Here is a 27,792-nt window from a genome sequence, read left to right on the forward strand (position 1 = left end):
TGTTGCATGTGACTCTGGAGCCAAAGATTAATTCTAGATACTGGTCTGTGGGAAGAGAGATGTGTAGAGATCAAAACTGCCATGAATAGTTTTCTGGCTACACCATGAAAGGGTATAAAATACCATTTATTGAAAGAAAAAATATCTAGGGTAAATTGAAATGGGGTGGGACAGGAAGAATGGGCTCCATTTAATTTACATTTGATTTTAAATGTCCGTTCTTGTCTTTCTTCCCTCGCAGTAAATCTTCTCACCTCACTGGTGATGAAAGAGGTGGTGTATCTCTGCAGAGCTGTGGCAGCAATATTACTGATAGGCCCTTCTCCTGATTCAGCATATTTTAGCAGCAGCGGAATTGCTTCAGGCAGAAGGGCGTTCTTCATTGCCAGCAGGTACATCTTCACATCATCCTCTTTCTTTGCCCTGTCTAATCCTCCTAGGATCAGCTTCTTAGCTCGCACAACAGCCTGAAAAGAAAATAGACGCCACATTTAAGACTTGATCCTCCAAGATGCCGAGCGCTTCCTGCAAGGTGCAAAGCTTGCTCAACACCCATGTGACTAAGAGCTGCAGGACTGGGTCCGGATACCCTTGGCTGATTTAAAACATGATTAGTCACATTTAGCAAAGGTATGACTTTTCAACTGCATACTGAAAACTTCCTTACATCTACAGGCATGCCCTGATGCATGATTCCTAAACATGCCACTCACTCAGCATGCACCTGTCGATTCAAGGAACATACTGACTCCGCTGCTGCGGCCAACAGACACAATTTAAATAATTGTGACAGAAAGAAATGACACGGGAAATGTTCCTTCGTGCCTATTAACACAGTGGTATAGGAACGCACGGCACTTAACAGAAAAATACAAGGTGTAAATCCTTGGGTGCTGGCTGGATGCTTCAGACTCTTCAGCAGTGCAAAGGAGTCCTACATCCAGCAGATCTGACCAGCTGAGGATTCCTTGTCCCTCAGGTTGCTATACTTCTTATCATGACCCATAGAATGGCATAGAATCTGTCCTAGGAGCTCCCTGAACTGAGCACAGATTAGACACAATCCACCACTTGAACCAGTTTTGTGACTCCAGTGAATCTATAATCTAAGTTGGTTCCATGTTTTAGGTAGACCCTGACTGCACAAAGTTCTCAGGGGATGCCAAAAACTTCTGTAAAACGAGACAAAAGTACCATGTCTACTGCCAGGCTAGGAACATACAGGCATTTGGGGTTAGAGAGAGGTCTGATGTTAGTTACCCTACTGTAAATCAGGAGGAGTTAGAGTTATCTGCATGCACAACAGATGTAACTGAGATCAGAATCTGGCCCCCAGAACACAAAATAAAACCTGTTCTAAAGAAAGTCTGTCGATCGTATTAAAGGTGGGTGTCCATAAGCTATGTTTAAAATGTGAGGGCAAATTCTGAGGGATGCTGATGTAAGCAGAGTCAGGATGAGCTCTATCCTGGCATCTGGTGGTGAATTATGGGGAGTGTGGAAAGGAATTTCAGGTATTTGCATTGGCACACCCATCCCACCTAGCATAGCCCACGGCAGCCTGGGATGGTTATTTTGACAGCTCTGGGATCCCCAATTCCTTTGTTATTGGGGCAGGAGGAATAAAGTGTTGTCACTCTGATTATGTGAATGAGGAACTATGAGACTGCTTTATGACAGAGATGTCTCAACATCAATTAAGTAGCACTTGCTAGACAAGGGACATGGGTGCCAAAACCCAGTGAAATGAGAGAGGTTGGGGACTGCTGGTGTGTGTACCTGATGGTATGCGCCCCTTTTGAGGTCCTGGACCACCAATTGCACATCCTCTTCTCTCCACTGTTGAAGAGCAGAGCTAATTTTGATTCCATTAGGAGTCCATCTAGAGGCTGCTGAGCTGAATTCACGGTGGGCCAATGGTGCACCAGCACTGGGGCTCTCCTACTACAAGCTGAAATCACTAAGAGCTGAAATCACTAAAAGGGCTAAGCTTACTGAGCTGAGATCACTGAGTGCTGCGTTAACTAGTGGGGGAGCCTGAAGATCTATCGCTAAGCGAGTTTGCAGCATGTTGGAGGAGCCCATGGAACAGTGAGCGGAGCGGTTTGTGGGGACGGCTGGAGCGGCTCACAGGTCAGCTGGAGGAGCAGCACAGCTGGTGTAGTGGAGCTGGTCATGGTGAAGGCTGCAGCAGAATTCCACGGAGAGGCGGAGCAGTTGGCTCTGGCCCACGTAAGGTGCCCCTTAACACCCTGTGTGTGCCCCGCCCCCCCATTTCCACCCAGGCTAGGGGGTAAAATTCTGCAGATAAACTTTTGAACTCTGGGGTGGCACTGACCAGAGACTTTCGGGCTGTTGGACTTTGTGGTGATTGGACTTAAGACCCTAAGGGGGAAAGGACATTGCCAAACATACTTGGAGGTGGGTTTTTTGCTTATGGTTTGTGTTATAATCCTGTTTGTGGTGTTTCTCCAACATGATGCAGCATTGTTTCCCTCCTTTATTAAAAGGATTTTGCTACACTCAGACTCCATGCTTGCGAGTGAGGAAGTATTGCCTCCTAGAGACGCCCAGGGGTGGTATGTAATTGTCCCAGGTCACTGGGTGGGGGCTCGAGCTAGTTTTGCATTGTGTTATTGAAACGGAACTCCTGGATACTGAACCCAACCCTTGTTGCTGCCAACTCAGAGGGGCAGAAGGGTTACATTTGCATGGGTCTCCCAATACTTCCAGCAGGGGTTGTGCATGTGCATCCAATGGCAGAATTTGGCCAGTAGAAAAACAGCAAAAATACTTACTGGCAGTTTGCAGCCTCCCTTGTCACACAGCTTTTTGACGAGTGCACCAATGATGATGGTAACAGTTTCTCTGATTTCACTATTTCCAATCTGGCCCTGGAGTTTATTCTGGTATTGAAAGGGAACACTGTGAGCCTTCACATCTAAATAGAATGGTACAAATCCTGCAGTGTGCTGAGCGCCCTCCACTCCTGTTGACTTCCTTGGGAGAGGAGGGTGCTCATCACCTTATAGGACTGCACTTGTACTCAGCAGAATATTATTCTGCCGTCAGGTGTAATAACCAAATGTAGGTTTTTTTCCCTTATGAGGCTGATGTCAACAGATAATAGAAATACTTAGCTCTTATATATTTCATCTCTAAATTGGTATACTAACAAGAACAATTTGTAAAATGTTGCTTGATCTGGTAGTGTCGAGGATGAATGTGCAAACTACAGCCTGTCAGCTGTTTTAATCCAGCCCTTGAGATCCCGGTGGGGAGCGAGGTCTGGGGCTTTCCCCACTCCAGCCGGGGAGCAGGGTCAGGGGCCACTCCATGTGACTCCCAGAAGCAGCAGCATGTCCCTTCTGTGGCTCCTATGAGCAGCAGCAGGCAGGGGGCTCCGTTCCGCATGCTGCCTCCACCCCAAGCGCTGCCCCCCCGCAGCTCCTATTGCCTGGGAACTATCACCAATGGGAGCTGTAGGGGTGGCACCTGTGGACAAGGCAGCACGCAGCAGAGCCACCTGGCTGCGCCTCTGCGTAGGAGTTGGAGGGGGGACATGCCGCTGCTTCTGGGAGCCACCTGAAGTAAGCGCTGCCCTGAGCTACCCCCCAGTACCTCAACCCCCTACCCCAGCTCTGATCCCCCTCCCACCCTCCGAACCCCTTGGTCCCAGCCTGGAGCACCCTCCTACACCCAAACCGCTCATCCCCAGAGCCCACACTCCCAGCTGGAGACCTCACCCCATCCCTCGCACCCCACCCTCGCTACCCCAGCCCGGACCCCCCTCCCACACCCTGAACTCCTCGTTTCTGGCCCCACCCTGGAGCCTGCACCTCCAGTCAGAGACCTCACCCCCGTGCGCACCCCAACCCCCAATTTTGTAAGCATTCATGTCCCGCCATACAATTTCTATACCCAGATGTGGCCCTTGGGCCAAAAAGTTTGCCAACACTGCTCTAGGAGAACTGGGGACATACCTACATATTGTTTATATAATAGGGTTTCTGTGGTGTAAGCAGAAGTGACATTTTACAAAGTAGATATAGGTTCTGTATCAAAATCCTATGCATTGTGGGTACTGTATGAGCCACAACCTGCAGCAGAATATGCACACCTCAAAGTTATGAGGTGCTTGAACAACACCTCTTTCCTCTCCTCTCAGCATGGGTTAGGCTCCTTGAGTAATAAATGAGCTTGGTTTTTTTTTCCTGCCATTTTGACTTACAATTAAAGATTTCAGTAGCAACTCATTGGGGTGGGAAGCAAATCCACAGGCATATAGGAATCGCTCCTGCAGGACAGAGCTGCTTCCATTCTTAAAGTCCAGGAACTCCAGCATGGCCTCCAGTGAGGCTGGGGTCTGAGCAGAGGTTACAGCATCCACCAGCTGAGGACTGTAAAGGGAAGAGTTGAAATTAATAAGTTATTGAAGTGTGTTAGGCAAAGTATTGAAAAGACACAGCTACTTACAGAAACAAATAGGTTGAGCTATTAACAGGTCTGATCATGGAAAGTAAATCATAGGTTGAATTTATTACTCTTTTTGGCCTCTACTGCTTTCAGCATTTACATTTTTAGCAAAACCTGTGCTCCTGAAATCTTCCAGGACAAGATAGTTGAAGGACAGCAAGGGGCATCCATACATGTAGATGATATTTTGTTTTATGCCAATACAGAAGAAGAGTATGACAAAAGGCTTAGAAGTGTTCTTAGTGTTTTTAAGTCCACAGGATTAAATCTGAAAAAGGAAAAGTGTGTCTGTAAAAAGAAAAGAGCTATAACTGCAGATTAAGGAGTTTTCACTCAGCTTGAGTTCCAGCTTTGACTCTGTTGTTTACCAGAGACCACACTGTCTGGGATGCTATACAGTTGCCAAAGGCATCTAGGGGCTGAATAATAAACTGCAAGAACATATTATTGCAGAAGCAAGCACTATCCTACAAAAACTTCCCGTTCCCTATAGATAGAAAAGTGATAACTATTACAGATCCAGCATATCACTAATATGACTACACATGTATGTGGATGACTTACTCCCTCCCATGCTCCCACCCCACATTTTTTGTGTTTTGTTAACCCTTTAGTACAGCATAAAAGTTTGCTCTTGGTGACTTACAGTACTTCATTTCTTTCACTTCTAAGAATTTGAAGTATCTCCTCTTTCGTAGCTTCCCTGAGGTTCTGAATGAAGGACAAAAAACTTCTTGTTGCTTCAGCTTTGGCAAGGTTTTCAGGTTCCAATTGTTTCCTGATAGCCTGCCAGTGCTCAGAAATCTGCAAAATAATTAAACAAATTGATGTCAAACCTTGTGCACTGGTTTCAATTCTCAGAAATCAGTCCCATGATAGATATGTTGAGTATAGTTTATACTAGTTGAAATCTCATATACTGGAGATTCCTTAGATATCATTTAATATGCTTCTGCTATGGTACCATGTGTTTCTTAAACCTTTTCCAGGTCCCAGCAATTACATTACTGCAGCGAAACCAAAATTAAGCATCTCATTGAAGTCTACAGTATCACTTGAATACTACATAATATCTGAAATGTGATATATTTTGGTCCAAAATATGGTTGCCCAGCCTCCGTAAATACAGTGTTCTCATGATGTGGTTCTAGTTTTCTTGAAACTTCACTATTGAAAGAAATGTGAAATGCCACATTGACATTTTTTTTATATGATGGCACTTTTGTAAGAAGCCTTTGCAGATGCCCCCATATGACTTTCCCATTCTGTCTTCTACAATTGTGTATGGTGATGACGGGTAGCAATTTGGGGCTGCTTTATAAAATAGTAGTTATTAGAGTATTGGAAACAGGATGCTTTTGCATGCTTTCAGTTGTTGAATCATTAATAATATGTTACATGTATATAGCACGTCATCCCAAAGTATCTTTAAAGTGCTCCACAAACTATTACCAATATACCATTGAAATACAACTACCTCTGCTGTGATGGATAGCAATCAAGTGGGGCACAGCATGCTGCACGACAGTTGTAGATGGGAAAGGGGGTGAAATTTAGGCCATGATAAAGAGTCAGTCAAAAGTGATGTACCAGCACTAGAGGAACACAAGAATTGCCATACTAAATCAGACCATATCTGGTTCGTCTAGTCAAGTATCCTGTGCACAGAGGTGGGAAGTACAAGATACTTGAGAGGGAGGGGCAAGAAACCCTCCAGTAGGCAGTTATGGGACAATATGTCCAAAAGAAAAGTTTCTTCCTTCCATCTGTGGTTAGAGATTAGTTTATGTCCTTAATTGTGAGGATTTATACCCCATCCAATTGTTGTCATCCCCTCTCTCTCTTTTTGTTTTTCTTTTTTTTTTTTAATCCTTACTATTATACCTCTGGATGTTCCTGTTAGTGATACAAATGTCCAGTCCCTTTTTTCAATCCAGCTAAACTCTCGGCATCTATTTTATACATTTCCAGGCTTCCCATTTGCAGTGTTTTAGAAGCCCATGTTCAGCGTTAAGAAATCTAAAGATTGAGAGGGTTACTTTCAGACGCCCTTTGGTAAGAAATTTGTACAGATATTTTGACCTTTTCTCTATTCTATCACCTGCCTCCACTTGTATTATCTAGGACATTCTTTGGTGCAAACTCATCTGTTCTTTGCAGCAGTGTTTATTGCAGTTCTCCAAAGTGGGAAATCACATCAATACCAGTTCAATCTTTGCTAAAATATTCTACCTTCACAGAGTTTGTATTAAGCTATAGCACTTGAACCTGCCTGCAAACAGAAATATCACTTCAGTGATACAGAGTGTAATTTCCATGAACTGTAACAGACAGTAATTAGGCAACAATGACAGAGGCACTGGGTATTTCCTGGGGATTAATGACCATCTGGGAGGAACTGATGGCCTAGGTTACAGATGGGGCTGTTAATCTCAGCTAGTCACTGATGCCCAGCATCAAGGTCAATATCACTATTGTCATCTGAAAATGAATAAATATACAGTGTAGAGAAACTAATTTTTGTGGTGAGTGATGCCCTTCGGTTGGTGTGCTTTAGACAATCAATGTCTTTTGCATTACTTTAGATTACTCTAAAGCATCTTTTAACATGCATCCAGCCATAATGATTCTTTTGCATTTTCCGGCAGCTGACCAGTTTGAGGCGGCTAGACCCCAAGAAGAAGCTTGGGGTCTCAAATTCTGGCTTGTCATTAATTGCCAGGAAATGCTTCACCCACTGCAATTAGAAATCATGTGAAACGTAAAAAGAAAAATTATAATGCAGTTACTATTTTATATGTTGACAAGTTAATAGTTAAACTACATGAGAAGCAGCTTCAAACTTCAACTGTGAATCTGATTTACTCTTTAGCCTGCGGAAAGTTCCTTAAACCAAAATTTTCAAATGTGCGTGACTAAAGTAGCCATCTTAATAGATGACTTGATTCCCAGAAATGTTGAGCACCCATTTAAGTAAGAACAATGATTGCTCAGCACTTCTGAAAATCAAGTGACTTATGTGAGGTGCCTAAATATGAATTTACATGCCTAACTGTAAGCTTCCAAGTTTAAAAATGTTGGCCTTCCTTTCTCTGTATCTAGGTTTCCTACTTGTAAAATGGAGATAATGGTTACTTTTACTAATCCTAATCACACCTAAATGAACTAGGTAATGTTTGTGAAGGCCTTTGACAATGTAAAGGTGTGTGGCATACTATATCAGTGTGGCATTAATATATATTATGATATGGAAGTACTAAATATTATGATGTTGCTATTCTGGATATAGTGGTCTATTTATAGACCCAGTTTTTGTATAGCAGTTACAGTAAAATATGGTAGGAAAGTAGGACTCCATTGTCACCGTTCCACTAGGTTTACAGTGAGAATGCCATGCCTCATTCCTCATGCAGTGCTCTGTAAATATACCCCATGATTTTTAATTTGGCCTGGAAATTCTCTCTACAACTATTATGACAAATTCAGATCCAAATGATTTGACCTCAGCTCTCACAATAAGAAGCGAGAAACTGTTCAGTGTAAACATTCATAAGCACAACCCCATGGGGAAGGAGGACACCTCTCTTTCTCAGCTGTTTGCCTCCCATTGATATACCCGCCCCTTCAGAACTTCTTTACTACCCATGCAATATCCCTTCTGTTTAGCCATACAAACTCTAGGAAAAAACATAACATTACAGCATGATTTCACTGCCAAATAATTTACACAGGCTCCAGACCATCAAGGTATTTTAAGTGCATGAAGAGACCCTTTAAGACTTCAAATTATGCACATACTTCAGTGTCTTGCTGAACTGGAGTCACACCTTCCACATCAAAAAGTTTTTAGAATCATAACTTCTAAATTTTAGGGTTTCTGTTCACTGAAAATAAACCCATTCAATATCAGTTAAAATATCTGTTGACAATATCAATGCTTTAAAAAAAAAAAGTAGCTTTTACCGTACATTTTGCTAGTGTGTAAGTCAAATATCAAAAAATCAAGATTGTTTTGCTAGAGAGAGTGAGAAGAAAGGTTAGACTTTCAAAAATATATATATAAAGGCCCATTTTATTTGAAAGTGATTATAATTAATACATTTTTGAATTTACTTGTAAATTCTCAGAAACTCCATTATCTATTCTTAAGAAATATGTGCTGTAAGTTTAGAGGGAGATACATGATATTATTCATAGAAAACAAAAGAGATTAATTCCACTTTTAAGTGCAAAACTCAACTCAGCCTTGGTTCTTGACTCACTACAGGACAACCATAATGTTCAGACATTTGGGGGGAATTCCTGTGGCATTTATAATGATATATTACACGTCTTCCTTTGGCATATTTGTTGGATAGAAATTTCTTTTTCAAATCTGTTCTGCTCACCTCCTTGAAGGTAAGTCTCTAACAGTGTGGTTACTTACTGATTGACAGTTTTTGCATTCATTCTTCACTGGCTCTGCCACTAGTGGCACTGCTATGTAATTAGAGTCCAAAGTATTGATAACGCTGGCAACCTGCTTCCCAGCAATCACTCTAGGGCCAGCTTCTGTTGACTTCAGTTCCAATTTCTGCCTGCACAGCCACACATTGGAAAAAAACACTGTTAAGTCGGAATATGTTTTGAAGAGGTAAATGAATTATGTGGAGAAAGAAATATATTATTATTCCATTGATGTGAATCACAGAATCAATGAATTTCTCATTTGAGAAATTATAGGAAAAGACTGTAAATCTTTTTTCTCCATTTTAAGCTATCAGGAGGATTTAATACTAGTGGAGTTGTTGCTGGAGGGAAATGGAGGAAATCAATCTGTCTAATCAATAAGGTGCCCAAGTATTAGGCTATCTAGGATTCAACTCCATAACATATGGGAAACAGCCTTCCAGAACTTGTAGGTGTAAATATACCTTACTGCCAGATAATTTAAAGCGGGATCTTTAGTCTGAAATATTTCATGTGCTTCTGTATAAGAAACGTCTGAGTACCGAAATGGCAAATAACATGGTTTCAAGAAAGCAGGGCATGCTTCCACCATAATGCTAGGGGCTTGTCTACATGGAGACGTAGTGCACTGCAAGCTGGGGTGTAAATCCACAGCACACTAACTTGTTGTGCACTAACTGTCCATGTGGACCCTGGCACCCAAACAGCAGTATGTCAGTGCTCACTGTGGATCTTTCAGTGTGCAGCAGCTAGTGAGTTGTACATTTGCAAAGCACACGGTGACTTTGTGTGCCGCAGGCTAGTGAGTTGTACATTTGCACCCTGATTTGCTGCATGCAAAGTCTTAGTAGACAAACCCTAAGCATGTTCCCGCACCAATTCCCTGGATATGAATGTCTCCAAACTTTGGTGGAGATTACGGAGTCTGGACTCAAACGTTGTTCCAAATTTTGCAGTTGATCCTGATCTGTATAACAGGCCATGGTCCAAACACCTCTGAAGTTTCAGAAGCTGGAAGTCTAGATGTGGAGCTGCATCTTGCAGCTTGGGTCAATCTCTGTTTAAAATGCTACTAAAGAAATGAGAGGATGCAGAAATGGAATGACTAGAATGGTGTTATGGCTTAATACCGCCATTAAGAATGTGATCAAAAACTGGAAAAAAAGATCAGCACTCCTTAAAAAAAAAAAAAAATTTCATAGATACTGAATTTTTCAAAATGGTTTAACCAGCTCCAACTATTATTATTTCATGATTTATTACTTGCAGCATGATTGTACATTTGCACCCCATTGAACTAGGTACTCCACAAACATATAGGTTAGACAGAAATCCTTTCTGAAGAGTTTATGGTCTTAGGCCATTGATCATGCAGACACTTGACTCACACAAGCAGTCTCATTTCAGTCAATGGCACTGCTTGCATGAATAAAATACATGTGTTTGCAGACATGAGCCCTAATTTAAGACAAGACATCACAAGTGTGTATAACAAACAATAGGAAATAGGGAGGGAGGGAGAATGATGACAGAAGTGACTGCAAAGTACAGTTACATACACTAAATATATACACTAGTCAGTGGTATTCTATTTTTAATTATAAGGTTAAGTAAACATCTAAAATACATATAATTAATTATTCCTACCCAGCCATTATTAGTTGGCTTTAACAGTTAAACATTTTTAAAAAATCAGATTAGCCACCTTACTTGGAAACTACTTTGGCATTTGTTGTTTGCCGGAAATTCAAAGACAAAACATGATTCTCTTCTGCTCTCACGGATTTAATAAAGCTGTCTTCTAGGACATAAATTGTAGCAGATGTGACTTTTGTACTGACATCTAAAAGCTGAAAAATAATAACAAACAAGACAATAGGGCCAGATCCTACAATCCAAACCCAAGACAAAACTCCAACTGAACTAAGGCCCTGTTGAGGAATGTGGGACTGGGCCTATCCCCTGGTATAGGAAAGGGATCTAAGCCCAGGACTGGGAGCCAAGATCTCCAGAGTTCTCATTTCATTTTTGACAGGATCACCTTATCTGTGACCATGATCCAATCACTTCCCCATTATTTGTCTCAAATTTTTCACTGACAAATTGCAATAATGCTTCCCTACCTCACAGAGGGTGGTGGGGAGAGAAAAAGAGGGCTAGGGAATTGAATATTGCTGAAAAGACACCCAATAATTTGTAGATCAAGGTTTTTTCTTTTCTTTTCCTTTTTTTTTTTAAAGGCAACCATCAGAAAAGAAGATTCTCAAGCAAATCAGTGGGGCAACTCCTAAGCTGTGAGTTGGTGTTGCAGGATCTGGCCCAACATGGTAGGCCTCCCATATCTAGAACATATTGTGGAAAGCAAACTAGCTCTCTACTCTAATGACCTGTTCAGAAACAACTTGAATTCTGTGTGGTAAACTTGAAATACTAGGCGCTCAGTGCTTAGATCCGGCCGTACTACCCTCGGTGCAAGAAGGAGCAGGGCAAAGATGTCTGTATACCACCTTTGCGCTTTATGGATCTCCTCAGCGGACAAGGACATGTTTGGCCTCTTGGGTTAGCTCGAGTATCCTTAGCATGGTTCTAATTTGCACTTGTTAGTAACAGCCTAAAAGGGGCATTTATGCTAGGCATGGATCACTAGGGCACAGCCACTTTGTGGCCACATCCATTATATACCATACCTCCTTTGTCATGCCAGGGGAACCAGCTGTGTGCAGTTAGGCCAAATTTACTATCTCCCTATGCCACCAAAGTGCCATGTCAGGGGTCGGGATCTGGCCCTACATCTGCACTATGTACTAAACACATAAATAATAGCTGGGGAAGGGTTTACAATTATTACTAGCACTGCCAACATATATAGAAGCATTACCCACATAGAAAGAAACACACATTAATTAAAACCACAAAGAAGACAGGACATCCTGGAAGTCTCCATAGACAGTACAAGTAAAATACATCCTGGATCAGATCACCAGCAGTTATACAAATTATAATTCCATTGACTTCAGTTGAACTATGACATTTTACACTGGTTGAGGATCTATCCCCATGTTTTCGTTTGCTGGTAATGCTCATATTATTTGGGGATAAAGCATATACTAGGAAGTGTCCTACATGAAACATGCAGCTGTAGCATGCGCTCTACAATGCAAGGAAGGGAATAATAATGAGAGCAAGTAAAGAGGGTATAATAAGAATGTATTTTAAGGTAAAACAAATAATGTACATTAAAATGACTTCCATTGGTCACGTATATCTACCACCGCATATGTGCAAACATAAAATAAACTATCACTCAGAGCTGGCTATTTTAATTTTAGACATTTATCTGACATGCTGATTCTTATATTTATTTTTTCAGAAATGAACCACATTGTACCTCATTATGGCTGGTAAATCCTGTCTTTTCTATTTCACAGGTGCCCAGGGCTTTAATTTTAGTCACTTGATTTTCTCGAGCATGGTAAGTAACATTGCATTTCCCAGAGACATCCACCTTGAAAAAGGAAAAGGAAAAATTATTTTCAGTGTCACCCATTTCTTATTTGTTGTCATGTTTCTGATATTTGTTTTTCCCCTCTCATACATGTGCACCGTCTATCCTGGATGGCAGGCTTGTAGTGTTTGCAACTGGGTAGGCACCTGCAGGAGCCTTGACAACATGTCCAGAGGCAATTACTTGAATCAATCTGGTGTGCTGTAGGGTGCACTCCAAAGATTATCTGTTTTCTGAACTCTTGGGTACTTGTGTGAGAGGTGATGTACTGTCTGAGGTTGGTTTTCATTTTGGGTTCATTATTTTCTAGTTGTGGGGGTAAGGGAGGCTGTTGGTTTTATTTTTGTTTGTATGATTATGTTTTTAACTTATGCAAAACGTACTTTCTCTTGGATGGGCAGAGATTATTTTTTATTAGTGGCATGTGAAGCAAAGTAAACATTAATTAAACAAATGTTAAATTATAAACAGTTGACGATGGCATTGCATTTGCCTGTGCTGGAGTGAATTTTGGCAAGACTCTGGCCTTGTCCATGTTCAAAGTCTCATGAGTTTAGCTCAATGTATTATTTTAGACCAATATACTTAAACCATTGCTAATCCTGCCTGAACACTCTTAATTCTACATAAACCTCAATTAGGTTGATTTAGTTTAAGCTGATTCTTAGTGAACTAAATTAAATTGAAACAAGGGACTTTTAAATCAAATCAAGTGTTCTCAGACAGGGGTAGCTCTGGTTTCACTAAATTGGTTTTTAAACCTTATAAAGTTAAACGTCTGCAACTTTGAATATAGCCAAACACAATGTACCAAAGGCTCCCCCGATGAACTTTTCAATCATAAGCTGAAGTTTAAACTAAAAGGGCAAATTCTGTTCTGGCCTTTAAATACTTGTGAAGTCAATGGGAGCCACATACATGCATTCAGGACTTTATCAAATTGGACTCTATCAATCTGATTATCTCTATATTGCTGATGTAGTACAGTACCTCCCTGGCAGCACCAGAGTGTAGCTGTATCTGAAATAGACTAGCCAGACCTCTCTTGAGATTTTGAATAACTGCAGGTTCATTTTTGTAGGAGTAGAAGTTTTTAACCTGTGGAAACAAAAACAATCAGTTTCTGATTCAATCAGAAAAACACCACGTGATCCCCTGCAAACCTCACTCCAGTTTCCAGAGTTCAGCTCAGGAAACTGAGCTTATTGGACCTTATCCTGTAGTTCTTTCTTAAGCAAAACCCCACTGACTGCAGGATCCAGCCCAGGATCCAGCTGAAGGAGGTGATAATGTTTCAAGCCTCTGGCAAAAACTAAATAAGGCCTCACCTGAGAGGACTTCCTGTGTGTTAATAAGAGAGAATTTAGAAAGGAAATGGAAACTAAATATAAGATCACAAGTGGTTCACTCTTACATGCATGTTGAAATGAGTCCCCTACAGCATTATTCTCTCAAAGATGTGGACAAAACCATTACATCCCATAGTAATCCCTCCCTCCCCACCCCATTCCCTCCCCACATACATCTAGTACCCATTGCACTTTAACCACAAGTTTACAATAAGTCAGAATGAATCATAACTAAATCAGAGTTGGAGAGACTTAAATGACGTGTCAAGCATGCGCTAACCTTTGAACCACAAGGGAAGACTGTCCTGTCTGAGCTTTTTGTCTGGTAACAAAAGACTTTGCACCTTCAATCTGCATTTAAGGAGCTTTTATACTGCCCTTCTTCCTAGAAACTGTAAATGTAATCAATATGTTATCTGTTAGTGTTGCAGCATTAGAGGGAACAGGCATGGAAGAGGAGATCTTGTCATTGTGATGGGATAGAGTAGAGTGACCAGATGTTCCGATTTTATAGGGACAGTCCTGATTTTTGGGTCTTTTTCTTATATAGGCACCTATTACCCCCCACCCCGTCCTGATTTTTCATATTTGTTGACTGGTCACCCTAGGATAGAGTAACATACTAGTTGGCAAGAAAAAGAGTTTATGGAAACCGCTATATGGAAAACTACATCTCAGCCTGTAGTACAAGAGCTGCATCTGCCAACATATTTGCAGTGTATTGGGAGCAGATGTTTTCAGGTTGTGTTACACTGATACTTTAATCCTGGTTTAGAGATGCATACAGTGGAGAGTCAATGCCATTCTGTTCCTTTTTATGTTTTGTAAACGGATGACAAGGCTAAGTTTGAAACTTACTGAGCAGGCCTGATGGCATCTGCAACGGGGCAGGCCAAGCTGACAGCCAGTGTATGTGCTCAGAACCTGTTTACAGCAGTAGGTGAAGATCTTTGAGGGTTAGATTGTCACAACCCTTAGTCAACTTTGCAGAGGGCTGAAAAAGAGTGACCCCCTCCGTTCCACCTCCCCCTAACCCCAAACACTTCCTGCTCAGCACAATGCAGGTTTGTCACTGGCTGCAGTTGGGAGAACAGCGGCTGCTCCCCTGATACACTCTCTGTGAGCCAGTGGGTAGCAAGGGAATAGAGAGGAAGTGGGAGTAATCTTGGCTCCACCCTCCCCATTCATTGGTCAAAGTAGCTGGCTGGACACAGTGAGGAAACTAAGCTGCTCCATGAAAGAGGGTGAAGTAACTTATTCCTTCTCCCGAGTAAATGGGAGCTCTTTCTGAGTCACCACGGATTCTCTGAGCTGTTCCTGTGGCTCTGTAGCTATGTGCTGCCCATTACTTGGGACAGGTTGTAAAATGACAATCCAGCCCCTTGCCAATGGGAAAAGAATTTTTTTTTCCTGATTCTTCATGAAAATTTCACAGTACAGACACAACACAGAAGATTTCAGATTTTCAATCTCAGGATATTTTATCTAATTAGTTGTAACCAGTGGAGGCTCTGCATGATGATCTGACGCGAGTGCTGTGTTGGATGGTGATCTCGGATAAAGTTTTCATAAATACATACGTGACTTACAGCCTACGCCACGTTTTCAAAAGTGAACTAGGCAGTCAGGAGCCTACATCTCACTGAAATCATTGACGATTCAGGGTTTTGGATATCATGCCTAATTAACTTATCTGACTACAGTAATTTGCACTAACACTGCTGTAGACAGTAGGGACATACTCAAATACTTACCTGAGTGATTAACATTGCTCCAGACTAGACTCAGTATTGTCTGCCTTCATGGTAAATAATATCTCCTCTTCTCCCTCTGCCTCTTGGGTGAAATCCTGGCCCCAGTGAAATCAGTGACACAACCCCCATTGATTTCAACAGAACCAGGATTTTACCCCTTGTCATTGGGTGATATCATTCAGTTTTGCAGCTTCAGTTACTGCCTGTATACCGATAACTCCTCAATCTACCTCCTCCTCTCTGTTCCTCTGGGATGCTGTGGCCTGCTCTCTCTGCTGTGCCATGCCCAGCAAGTCTGTGGGCTGGAGGGGGTGCAGCCATAGCTTTCCTTTTTCCATGGCTTATGCCCTTTGCATAGCTGTGTGCCTCCAGATGTGCACAGAGAAAGCAGGGACTAGTTTTGGCTGGTCCCTATGCAAGGTATTAAGAGCTGGTGTAAAGAGCTGCACAGGAAGCTATCTGCAATGCAAAAAAATCCAGTTTTATTGGTCCTACCTAGAAACTATGCTACATATTCTTGAATGAAATCTCCTGGCACCTTCCTCTGAACAATTTACATATATACAGACATAGAGCACTCTCATAACACAAGAATCCAGGTTCCTTATGTCTTCCCCACAATGCATCCAAATAAGGGCAAGTCACAATCTAGCCCAAAATGAATGTATTTTATGTACAAAAGTAAGACAGGATGGTGTATTAGTAACTCTAAAGAGACAACAAATTATTAAATCTTTTCATGCCAACAAGACATTGCTTGTTCAGGGCTTCCCCAAGGAATATGCATGAACTTTAAAAGGCAGGGACTTACCTTTCCACGGGTCCATTGGAGAACTACAGGCCTTTGTAAAGCTGACAGATATTCCTTTCCAATTATATTTTCTGAGTGTTTCCCTTTAAAGATGTTTTTTGCTGCTGGACGTTCGTTCACATTTTCAATCTTAACATCTTTTATCTAGAAAAGTAAAAGCAAAAAACACCACCACCATAGGGAGCAATCATAGGGAGGAAGGCACCTAGCTGAAATGGCTAGATTTTCAAAAGTACCTAGCAAATCTCAGTGTTCTCAACAAGAGCTGCTGGATGCTGAGCATGTCTGACAATCTGGCCAGCTCATGTTGGTACCTAAATGGAAGCTGTTGGGTGAGGAGCTGTTATGTTATGTTTTGGTATCACATAGTGATTTTATATTCTGTAGGCAGCTACTGAACTTACAACACTAATTTTAGTTGGTGAGACTCAGATAAGATGGCATGGTGATATGCTTATCTTCTGAAAAAGAAGTGTACCCCAACAGGAAACGGTTCTTCAATATCTGTCTGCCTATACTGTCAGTTAAACAGAACCTGCTAGAATATCTGTGACTCCTAATAATGTTTACAACAGGGTCACACATAATGACTGTTTCATAAGGCAGTTAGATTTTTTTTGTATAGACAGATCTTGGAAAACTTTATTTTTAGTTTGGATGGAGATTTGTTTAGCATCTGAGCATCACGTTGACAAAGTATAATCACTCCAGTAAACAAAACATTACGTGGTGCCAAAATATTACATATGTTACATAGACATAATGGAGGACTTGTCATAGAGTCAAAACTTCAGATGGAAAGGACCTATTAGATGATTTTGTCCTCACATGGATGTCTCCTATAGCAACAGGAGGTGCTCAGAACCTTGTAGTGCCTGGGCTTTTCCTCAGCTACCTTGTTTCAACAGGTAACAGATTTCTGGCTTGTAGATGTGTAACAATCTCTTTTGTTTGAGTAATTCATCCCAATTTTGATAAACACTCTAATTTATTGTACTTGTCACAAAGCAACACACAGTGGGAATAGACCACTGAAAAAGGTGTGGTCTTTAAGTAATTTGTCTGCTTTCATATGCTTTTGAAGACTCCTACCATAATTTTGATCAATTGGTCATCATCATTGTTGGGGTTTCTCCATACTAGGTTGACATCCACGCCGGATGAAATCCGGTAGCCCGCGCTATCCTCTGGTAATCCTTTAACCCTGTCGATAAACACATCTGTTGAATAGGTGAATTTGTATAGCTTGTCATTATTTATTCTTGGTCCTGTAGTACGTCCTGGGTGGAAAAAGACAAAAAATGCACATGGCATCATTTTAGCAATCACCACAGACCCAAATTATCTGTCATCTTCTCTCTCAAACGTGTAGAATCAGCTTTAGAAGAACTAAAGACGTTTTCTCTAACAAAGGATTCAGTGTCTGAACCTGCAACCTTTACTGAGTTACATTGACTTTAATGAGACTGCTTTTGAGAGTTCGACAATGTCCATAAAAAACCTTTGTAACTTTACACAGAGATGATAGACGATTTACCTTAAGTTCCAATTCTTCCCTTTGGATAGATTTTTTAAAAAATTAATTCAGAGTGAGCTCAGAATATAAAGAATTTCCTATCACTAGAAAGCAATCTGTTTGGCAACCTGAGAAGTGCTGAGTGCCTTGATCCCCCATGGGAGTTAATGGAAGTTGAAGGCACTCAGCCTATATTAGGAATCACTCCTCATCTTTCAGGACCTTGCCTGTAGTCACTGCATTGAGACTCCATCCAAGGGATGACACAAATGAAAGTAATGAAGATCAGTAGAAAACAGTGGGGTTGTTTTTTGCACTCAGAGCAGTAAACCCATTTTCTTCAAATAAAATACATGTCTCTGGGAGTTATCACTTGATTTTGTTATATTTAGACCACACAATCTATTTTAAAAGACACATCTCCGCCCCCCAATGAATAAAATAAAATCACAGACCCAGCTTTCAAATTAGGCATCTAATTTAGGGCACCCCCTGCCATAGGTGTGCTCCTATTGATACTTCCAGCGCTTCTGCACCAGCAAAAATGGCACACATTGTTCCCCAGTGGTTCAGCTCTGCTATCGCTAATGTAGGCCGAAGCTGGAGTGTGTAGACAAGGTTCAAGGGTTTTTTCCACCATCTCAGCTAACCTGCCCGGAGTGCCCAATGCCCTGTGCCCAGTGCCCTTCCCCCTTCTCCTCTGCACAGCTTCGGCAGGGGAACACATCACATCCCAGTTCCACTGTCAGGGATCCCTCCCCAGCCTCAGAAGTGGGAGCTGGCTTTGCCTCTACAGGCCTGATATGAGAGTCACACTGCATAGAGGTTTCACTCACTTTAATTGCAGCACATGGAACGGTTACCCCATTTGATCCATAAAGTGTCTTGAGTAGAAGTGTTTGTTTTTAAAAGGATGCTATCAATTGGAATTTTTTAACTCACCTTTTTTAAAAAAGGTTCTGATAGCACATCCTTTAAATGGTATGCCGTGAAATAAATGTATAAAATTCCCTTTAAATGAATGTTTACAAGGGTTTTTCTCCTCTCTTGTTGATAGTTATAAAGGTCACTTCTGTGCAAGGGAGTATTGACTAATTCTCTTGTCATATAGAGGCTGGGGCTGGAGATGGGATGTGAAACTGACTGACTACATACAAAGTGCTGCCAACAGGGCGCTGAAACAATTTGTATTGTGGGGGTGCTGAGAACCACTGAACCAAACTGTAAACCGTGGATATAATAGAAACCACTTTAAGCCAGGAGGTGGGGCAACACCCCCCGTTTCAGCATCTCTGGCTGCCAAAGGCGTAAAGTAAACTAACTGGACAAAAATGAGATCTCTCCTCCCCCTTGCCCTCCAAATTACTTTCCATTATAATGATTTGACGTTCTATTTATAACTAAAACGCTGAGTCCTACTAGGCTCCAATCCTACACTAATGGGAGGCTTGCCATGGACTTCAGTGGGTGCAGGATCAGACCCTTAAACTGAAGAAACTGCATTCAAACCTCTGCAACAGAGTTAAACTGGAAAAGGTAGTATTGTTTTCTACGGGATGGATGAATAAGTCTCTTGGCAAACACAGAAAAGGAAAATCCCCCACATCACCTCAGGCAGATTCTCAAATCAACTGGAACTCAGTCAGTGTGTTTGTCATAAACAGATAGTTAAGGGTTAATGTCTCTTTTACCTGTAAAGGGTTAAGAAGCTCAGTAAACCTGGCTGACACCTGACTAGAGGACCAATCGGGGGACAAGATACTGTCAAATCTCGGTGGAGGGAAGTCTTTGTGCTGTTTGTTTTGTTGGTTGTTCGCTCTTGGGGCTAAGAGGGGCCAGACGTGCAACCAGGTCTTTCTCCAATCTTTCTGAAACAGTCTCTCATGTTCAAAATATTAAGTACTAGCTAGAAAAGGCGGATTAGTCTTATGTTTGTTTTCTTAACTTGTGAATGTGTATTTTGCTGGAAGAACTTTTACCTCTGTTTGCTGTAACTTGTATCTCAGGCTAGGGTGGACGAGTCCTCTAGTCTTCTTATAAGCTTGAGCCCTGTAAACATTTTCCTCCTGGTTTTACAGAGATAATTTTTACTTTTTCTTTCTTTAATTAAAAGCTTTCTTTTTTAAGAACTGATTGATTTTTTTCCTTGATTAAGACCCAAGGAGCAATGGGTGGGGGCGGGGGAAGGAGGTGGGAGAGGTTAATTCCTCTCTGTTTTAAGATCCAGGAGTTTGGATCGTGTAGCCTCTCAGGGTATCCAGGAGGGGAAAGTCTGGGATGGAGGAGGGGGGAATGGTTTTTTTCTCCTTGTTTTTAAGACCCAAGAGGTTTGGGTCTGGGTCACTAGGAGAGGTTTTGGGGACAGGGAGTGTACCAGACACTGGAATTTCTGGTTGGTGGCAGCGCTATCAGATCTAAGCTAGGAATTAAGCTTAGAAGGGTACATACAGGTCCCCACTTTTTGGATGCTAAAGTTCAAAGTGGGAAAAATACCTTGACAGTGTTCTATGTTCCTGTCAGAGAATTGACAGTACTAGGGTTTCCCAATTTGTATAGTGTCTTGCACCATTTGATATGACTTGGCTAAATAAAAGTTTCAATACATCTAATCAAGAAAAAATGCAAAGTTTGTGTTTGTTCAAATGGAAGGTAAAAGTTTAAATTCTTCCTTTGATTAGCTACATGTTGGAGATCCACCATGACAGGATGGATTTCTTTTTTAAAAAATCAAGTGTTCATAAGTTTAAAAAAAAAACACTCCCATTTTTTGGTCAAATGTTTTCAGATGTGATAGTCAATAGCAGGTTAAGGTACAGTCAAAGGGAAACGAAACACACTTCTCTAAGGGAGGCTGTACCCCCAAAGAGCCAGATCTTCAGCCACTGTAACAGAACAACGCTGATTTGCACCAGCTCAGGATCTGGCCCTGAGATTTTGCAGGCCCTGATATTGAGAACTACTACCCTAGAGCTGAAAGTTGGGGCTGTTATCTTGTTTTCTTGCTACAGTAATGATGCTGGGAAGCACTTGTGGGGAAGAGGGTTTTCTTGAGCTTTAAAAATCAAGGGCCTGCTCCTGTAATGGTCCTGTAATGGTCTGCGAGTGCTTCCTGTGAAGTGCTGAGCACCCTCTGCTCCTATCAACTTCAGTGGCAGGTGTTCAGCACTTCATAAAAGCTAGTCAACATTATCAGACCCCAATTCCTGGAAATAAATCTTTGCTAAAGTCCCATGGCTTGTTTTACGTGTACTGTAACTTAGTACCAATTACACTTTTGAGTATTTAATATTTATTGCGATTGGGGTAGTGCACTGTGATAGATACTGTCTAACCACAGAAGATGATGCTGTCCTTATCCCCGAGAGCATTCAACCTAAAAAGGCAAAGGCAAATGAAGGGTGGGGGAAAGGACATGTGAGTAAAATGATCAGGGCGACGATAGACAGGTCTTGATAGTTACAGCATAGGATTGTTTGTTCTCTTTTTACATTTTTCTTAAATTTAAGCTTCCTACATTCCCCTTTTCTCACCCTTCTTCCACAATTCAGCCCATGTGTATTTTTCTACAGTACTCATTTAATATTCCCTTTGTGCCCTACCCGTCCAACACTAGATCCCCTCCCCACACAGAGGAGAAGTTCACACATGCAGGAAACGGATACGCAAATGACTTAACCAGCTAGTTTCTCGTGGTAGTCATGGAAGCAATGAGTGTTTGGGAGGTACAGAAATGTGGGGAGGATAGTGGCTTTATGCACCAGCTCAGCAAGGGCATTCTATGCATAGGAGGCAGGATGGAAGAAACTACAGACTGGTATTGGAGAAGCAGACACACAGGTCACAAGGCTGAAGAGGATTTGTTGTGGGAAGACGTGATAAGAGACTAGGGAGGGCAAGTAGGGAAGGGGGCAATCATGAATTTATCAGTAGAAAAGGGGAAGTCAGTGTCGATTAAAGAGGCAGTAGGGTAACGTGGCTAGATTAACAGGCAAAGAAGATATTAGCAGCTATGTTTTATGTGGACTGGGTGATATTATGCACAAAACCAATACCCAAGATAGCTTTACAAAATACACATACTATTTCCATCATAGGAAAAATAGCAGTACTGTTTATGTAAATAATTAAATCATGATAGTGTATAATATGGAAGATTACACTGCATTTCTGTTCCTAGCCAATAGAAACCTCTCCGAGAAATCAGAGACTTAGTGTTATGCTGCCTTTCGGAGATCTGTACTGTCAGTCCTACATAATGTTGTGATGTTTATTCCTTTGATCCTGTTTCCATTGCAGTCAATAGCAAAACCCTCACTGGCTTAAAGGGGACCAGGACTGGACCCAGAGATAGCATTCTGCTATACTGTGTTGGGGTCAGAAATGCCTGCATGGACTATATCGCTTTTAAGGTGGAGTGGATAACACATAGTTTGACTAGTAATGTTAAGTGTCTGTCATTAAGTGTAACATGCCAATTCTATAATTAAATTATGATAGTGTATTATACAGAAGGTTACACTGCATGAGCAGAGACAGCTGTCAAATCCTGTGCCTTTTAATACATTTGGCATGCACAACATGTGCATCTCTAACCACTAACTGGCTCTAAGACCATAAATTACATTTGCCAGTTCTTATGATATTGGATATCTTTAAAAAAATGAAAGCCATCTATTTATTTGAAAACATTTTAGAATGTAACCAAAGCTAGAAAAGCATCATGTGCAATTATCTGACTGACTTGAATGTAAAGAATTCTCTGTAAGTATTTTAAAAAGGCAGCACAGTCTGGTGGACTGAGTGCCAAGAACTGAATTCTAATCCCAGCTCTGCCATTGATTCACCCTCTGGCCCTGGACAAATCACTTAACCTCTTTGAGTTTCAGCTTCCCCATCTGTGCAATGGAAATAATGATTTCTCACAGGGCTGTTTTGAGAATTACTGAATGAGTTAATGTTTGTACAGCACTTTGGAGATGTAAAGTGCTAAAGTGCTAAGGATTTTTATTCCATATTATTTTACATCACGGAGTAGCTTGGCTAAAGTAACATTATCTCAGAAGCTGAGAATAGCAAATATTAGAGGTACAGCATAAGATCATTTTGGCAGCATGGCGAAATTCACCTAGTGGTAGAGGGTTTGTATGATGAGCCCTGTGAGCAGAGAAGATGCACAGGGAGCCTCTGCACCCATTGCAAACTGAGGAGGTGGTTCCACATATACTGGTGTGGAAGAGAACAATGGGACCCAAGTGGCAGTGAGCTGGAGGAGCAGCCACTTGGTCTGTGCTTACACAGATCCAATGACCTGGATTCTCTACATGAGGGACAAGAAAAGGCAGTAACAACTAACCTATCTCACAGGCTAATATTGGAGCCTAATATCGGAGGGTTGGTTAATTATGGATGCAGGGTACCTGCATAAAACTATATTAATTACTGTTTATCTGAGTTTTAAGAACGTGGCCCTTGAAGTACAGACTCAGAACAGAATGCTCTTACATCATTTTCACCCAAAATGTTGATTGGTTTGGCCTAAAAGTCTTGTACATTTACTCCATCATTTACAAATAGTGGCAGAATATCCCCACATAGGCATTGTGCAAGGACAACTTCTACTCCATAGGCTGGTGACACTCAAGTGTACAGAGGGGCTGCAGGGGAGTCCTGTGTGTGGATTTTGTACCCCTGACTCTTGTGTGCAGGAAACCTGCATAAAGCCACTTTATGTGGGCATCCAGAATTTCACCCTGAGAGCAGATCCAGATCCAGCTCCAACTCCCATTCAAGTTAATGGGAGTCTTTTTATTGATTTTAATGGGAGCAGGAACAAGCACATAGGGCTCAGTTATGCAGAGCTGAGCGCTCTGGCTCTGATCCATCAAAGCTCTTAAACAAGTGCTTAACTTTAAGCATGTGAGTAGTGCCCTTGAAGTCAAAATAGCATTAGCCCCATTTAACAATTAGGAAGCAGAGAGGTGAAGTGACTTGCCCTGGGTCACTTGTAATGCCAGGACTAGAAGCCAGGTCTTCTGACTTCTAGGCCAGTGCCACATTCATTTGACCCCTTTGCTTTTTCTATAAACTAGGGTGAAACTAACATTACAAGTGTGTGTGCTGCGTATTTATTTTCATTTAGTAAATCCATTTAAAAATTCTGCTCCTCGAGAACCCGTTTAGCATAAGATCTTCCTTTCGTATGTAAAAAATATACCATTGTACATTCACCACTGCTACCACCAAAAGATTAATCAAACACGGCGTAGACTTACCTTTAACTGAGGCAGAGTATGTGGAAAAGATGCAGAGGAAAAGCACAGTAAGAAGAATCATGTTTGTCTCATCTGAGCTCTTGACTACAGCATTAAACATTAAAGCTACCAAGAAGTGAACTCTTCAGATTGGAGTGAAGTTTGCAAAGAGAGCCTCTGAATCTGCAGCTGTGTTTATCTAGATGTAGTAAAGGTCAGATTCCAAATTCCACACTCAGGTACTAAGTTCATTGATGGTCTTCCAGTTAATCATTAACAACTGAGGTAATTGGGGCTTTTACCTATTTTATTGTTCATCTCAGTTTTCATTTTTTAATACTAATCACATTCAGCCTGTACAAGCTCCTCTTTCCCAAGTCTGCACAGTCAATGCTCTATTTTGGAGGGAGTGAGTGGAATGAGCCTGACAGATGGCCATTGCCTCCCTTAAACCACCAGGCTTAAACCAAGATAATGGTGGCCTTATGCTGCTTCCACGTCTGTGGCGTGAAACACTCCCCAACCCCAATGCAAGGGTGGGAAAACCGAGGCAGAGAGAGGCTTATGTGGAGACCACAGCAACACATTTCCTTAAGGAATGTGGGGCCAGAGAGTAGGACTGGTTCTCCTTACAAGAGCCCTAATGTTCGATGGATTTCCCAAGATCTCGGTACACTGGTGGCTTTGGAGGTTCAAGCCCACTTCACATTCTGCAAGAGGACAGCTGCTCACCTCAGCTTAGAAGATAGGTAGAAATTGATTTTCAGTTTATAATGTTTCCTAGCACCTACATGGGCTTTTCCCTTGAAGGAAATAACATTTTATTATGATGTTTAGGGTCAAATTCTGCTTTTAGTTACACCTGAGCAAATCCAGTGCAGTCAACAATATTTCATGTATTAACTGAAGGCAGAAATTGTTTTAGGGTACAAATTTGAAATAGGTTTGAATGGAGCTTTCTTTGCAAGTCTGGTGCAAGGCTGCCAGCTGGTTACATATTTTTGTGGTCATTTTAATTTATATTATACCTTCTATGCGATATACTCTTGCATTACAAGAGTTACATAATATATGTATGCCTATTTCTGGATTGCAGCTGATACTCCCACTGTGTTCTTTATTGCTTGGAAGCATAGAACTTTGCAAACTGATGTACTCTTTGAAAACTGAATAATCTGTCACCTTGCACAGGTAATTTTATGGTTGGTGAGAGTATGGAGATGTAGATTCGGGGCTGGAAATGTTGAGGTATGGAATTTTGTCTCCAAAGGAGAGTTATGTCTGTTTTTGTGGAAATGCGTTATCAGCATTTTGCATACATTTTACATCTTTGGAATTTAATCCAGAAAATTATTTCATACATCTTGTCCATCCTTAAAATAAAGTCAAGAAGAGTGTCTTTTAAACATTTAAAACATTAGGAGCCAAATTCTCAGCTGGTGTAAATCAGTTTATATCTTGTGAAGTCAATAGAGCTATGGCAATTTACACAAGCCAAGGATCTGGACACTGTACCTCTATTGGTAGATATTGTGTGTGTGTGTTGTGTTGTGTTGTGTTCTCAGAAACAGAGGGCTTAATTCTAATCTCAATTATACTGGGTACAAATCAAGAGTAAATCCACTGAAGTCAAGGGAATTTACATCACAACTGACTTTTAGGGGTAAATTCTGCACCCACTGAAATCAGTGGAAGTATTTACAATTGAATTCAGTGGGTGCAGGACTGGCCACTTAATGTGCACCTCAGTTAAACCCTACTGGCATGTGTTTCAGGGTTAAAGTACCACCGTTGTCACCTATATTCCAGAGTCCAGACAATAAACTTATCATTATTACCTAATAAAACTAATTACACTCCTTTTGCTCATTTGAGTTCAATAAAATAGTCTTGCTGTTCTTCACAAAAGATGGAGTGAAATTTTAATTTTTCCCTAATCTATCCCAATCAAAATTTTAAAAGAAAGGAGTCGTTCTAAAACCTTGTCTGCAGTAGGTAAGTTACTTATTGGTCATAATAATGAACTAGTTTGACTGAACATGTAGTTGCCAGGGTAGCGAAGAACAAACCACACTGATTTAGCTATACACCTTGATGGCAAAGGGTGCTACAATGGGTAATTTTATATGCTTCAGAGAAGTGGAAGTAGGAGGCTGTCAACCAGAATCCAGGGCAGGCAGCTCTGGGGAAATATGGCTACTCACTCTGTATGGTTGGTACTTTTCTCTTTTCTTGTTCTCAGTGTGAGATAACCTAGAAGAACCTCTGGAATCAAACCTTACCAAGAGACTGATTTCTGTGTACAAACCTGAGCCTCCTATTAATTTTTTCTCTCTCTCATTATTCTGCAACTTGCCCTGCATCACCTTCCCTATAGATGTTCTTATTATTAAATAATATCATTAGACTGCTGATTTTTAGCTGCTCCTGTGTTTGTTTAGTTTGCCTCTTACATTTTTGCTTCATTTGTTTTTTGATTTTGTTGATACTTTTTGTATTCAGTGTACTTCTGTTCACACACACTCACTTTTTAAATGAACATCTTCAAGGTTCACATTGGACTCTATCAGAATACTTAGTCTAGCACTATTTTTGAGCTATTTGCAACTGTTTGGGTCATCAATTTACCCTATCACTACTTGGCAGTGTGACAGATTTTAGACCAGAACAGTTGCATTGCTCCACTACTGCTATTTAAAGAAACATAGGTTTGGATCCGCAATGCTGCCATCCTGGAAAATTGGAAAGTGTGTGTGGGATGGGGGGAAGGGAATGTTATGATAATCAAAATATTTGAGGATCTTCACACTCCTAAGAAAAAACAGATTTGAATGCTGCTGTGTTTTTTAAACCAAAACACGAAAAGAAAGAGAACCAAACAAAAATGAATGGGCTTCGGTCAGCAACCAAACTGCAGCCCTCTACTGACCAAGTGAAAATGAAGGATTCTTTATTGGGGCTGTGATGCAATTGAACGTGTGTGATTCTAGTATGTAAATCCAAATATAAATAGAAATATGATGAGGTTTAAAATAGACACTAGCATAAGCAAATGTAAATCCAGGTTTTTTTAAGTAACCCAGGGTTTATGGGGCCCCTGAGAAGATCAAATATTAAAATTTCTATGTATGGAGGAATTTGTGTACCAGTTAAAGGTAAATGTCTTACCATGGAGATACCACACTATTTTGTGACTTCTAATATAGCAGAAGTAAATCTAAAACTAACACTGTGACTGAAAAGCAGTGTATATCTGGAACAAATGAAACCTGAGATAAGCATTAATATACATGAAAAAGATATTATGGTTCCACAGAGTGATGCGTTTGCTGCCTTCATGTGGCTCAGTAATGGAGCTAGGAAAGTATCACCATCTATACCAGTGGTTCTTAACCTGGGGTGCATGAACCCCCTGGGGATGTGAGATGCCCTTTTTGGAGGTGCGAGACATGTCAAACAAATTAAGCACAGGCATGTAAGTACAACTACTTTTTCATCAAACTATTATACATTTTTTAACAATTACTGCCTTAAATTTTAACTGTGACATTAAAATAAATATATAATTCACACTCATTCTATAATTATGATATATCTAGGTTTAAATAACTGACCTATTTCAATGATTTTTTATAAGGGGTGCGAGAACATATTTTTGAGAACCAAAGGGGTGCAGGCTGC

At 41.1% G+C, this 27,792-nt stretch overlaps 1 protein-coding gene across 1 annotated transcript in view; it reads right to left on the reverse strand.

Annotated features, from left to right (window-relative positions):
* Positions 1–17,509, reverse strand: part of MTTP (microsomal triglyceride transfer protein) — a 32,876-nt gene extending 15,367 nt beyond the window's left edge. Inside the window, exons 1-10 of the mRNA XM_032763027.2 lie at positions 17,437–17,509; positions 16,345–16,488; positions 13,421–13,528; positions 12,314–12,430; positions 10,636–10,775; positions 8,903–9,053; positions 5,123–5,280; positions 4,232–4,400; positions 2,799–2,906; positions 255–467 (exon numbers count right to left, since the gene is read on the reverse strand). Coding sequence (XP_032618918.2) covers positions 255–467; positions 2,799–2,906; positions 4,232–4,400; positions 5,123–5,280; positions 8,903–9,053; positions 10,636–10,775; positions 12,314–12,430; positions 13,421–13,528; positions 16,345–16,488; positions 17,437–17,439 — 1,311 coding nt within the window. The 5' untranslated portion in view covers positions 17,440–17,509. The remainder of the gene's footprint in view (positions 1–254; positions 468–2,798; positions 2,907–4,231; positions 4,401–5,122; positions 5,281–8,902; positions 9,054–10,635; positions 10,776–12,313; positions 12,431–13,420; positions 13,529–16,344; positions 16,489–17,436) is intronic.
* Positions 17,510–27,792: the final 10,283 nt, after the last annotated feature.

This window comes from Chelonoidis abingdonii, chromosome 5 (assembly GCF_003597395.2).
Source record: "Chelonoidis abingdonii isolate Lonesome George chromosome 5, CheloAbing_2.0, whole genome shotgun sequence".
NCBI classification, from domain to species: Eukaryota; Metazoa; Chordata; order Testudines; family Testudinidae; genus Chelonoidis; species Chelonoidis abingdonii.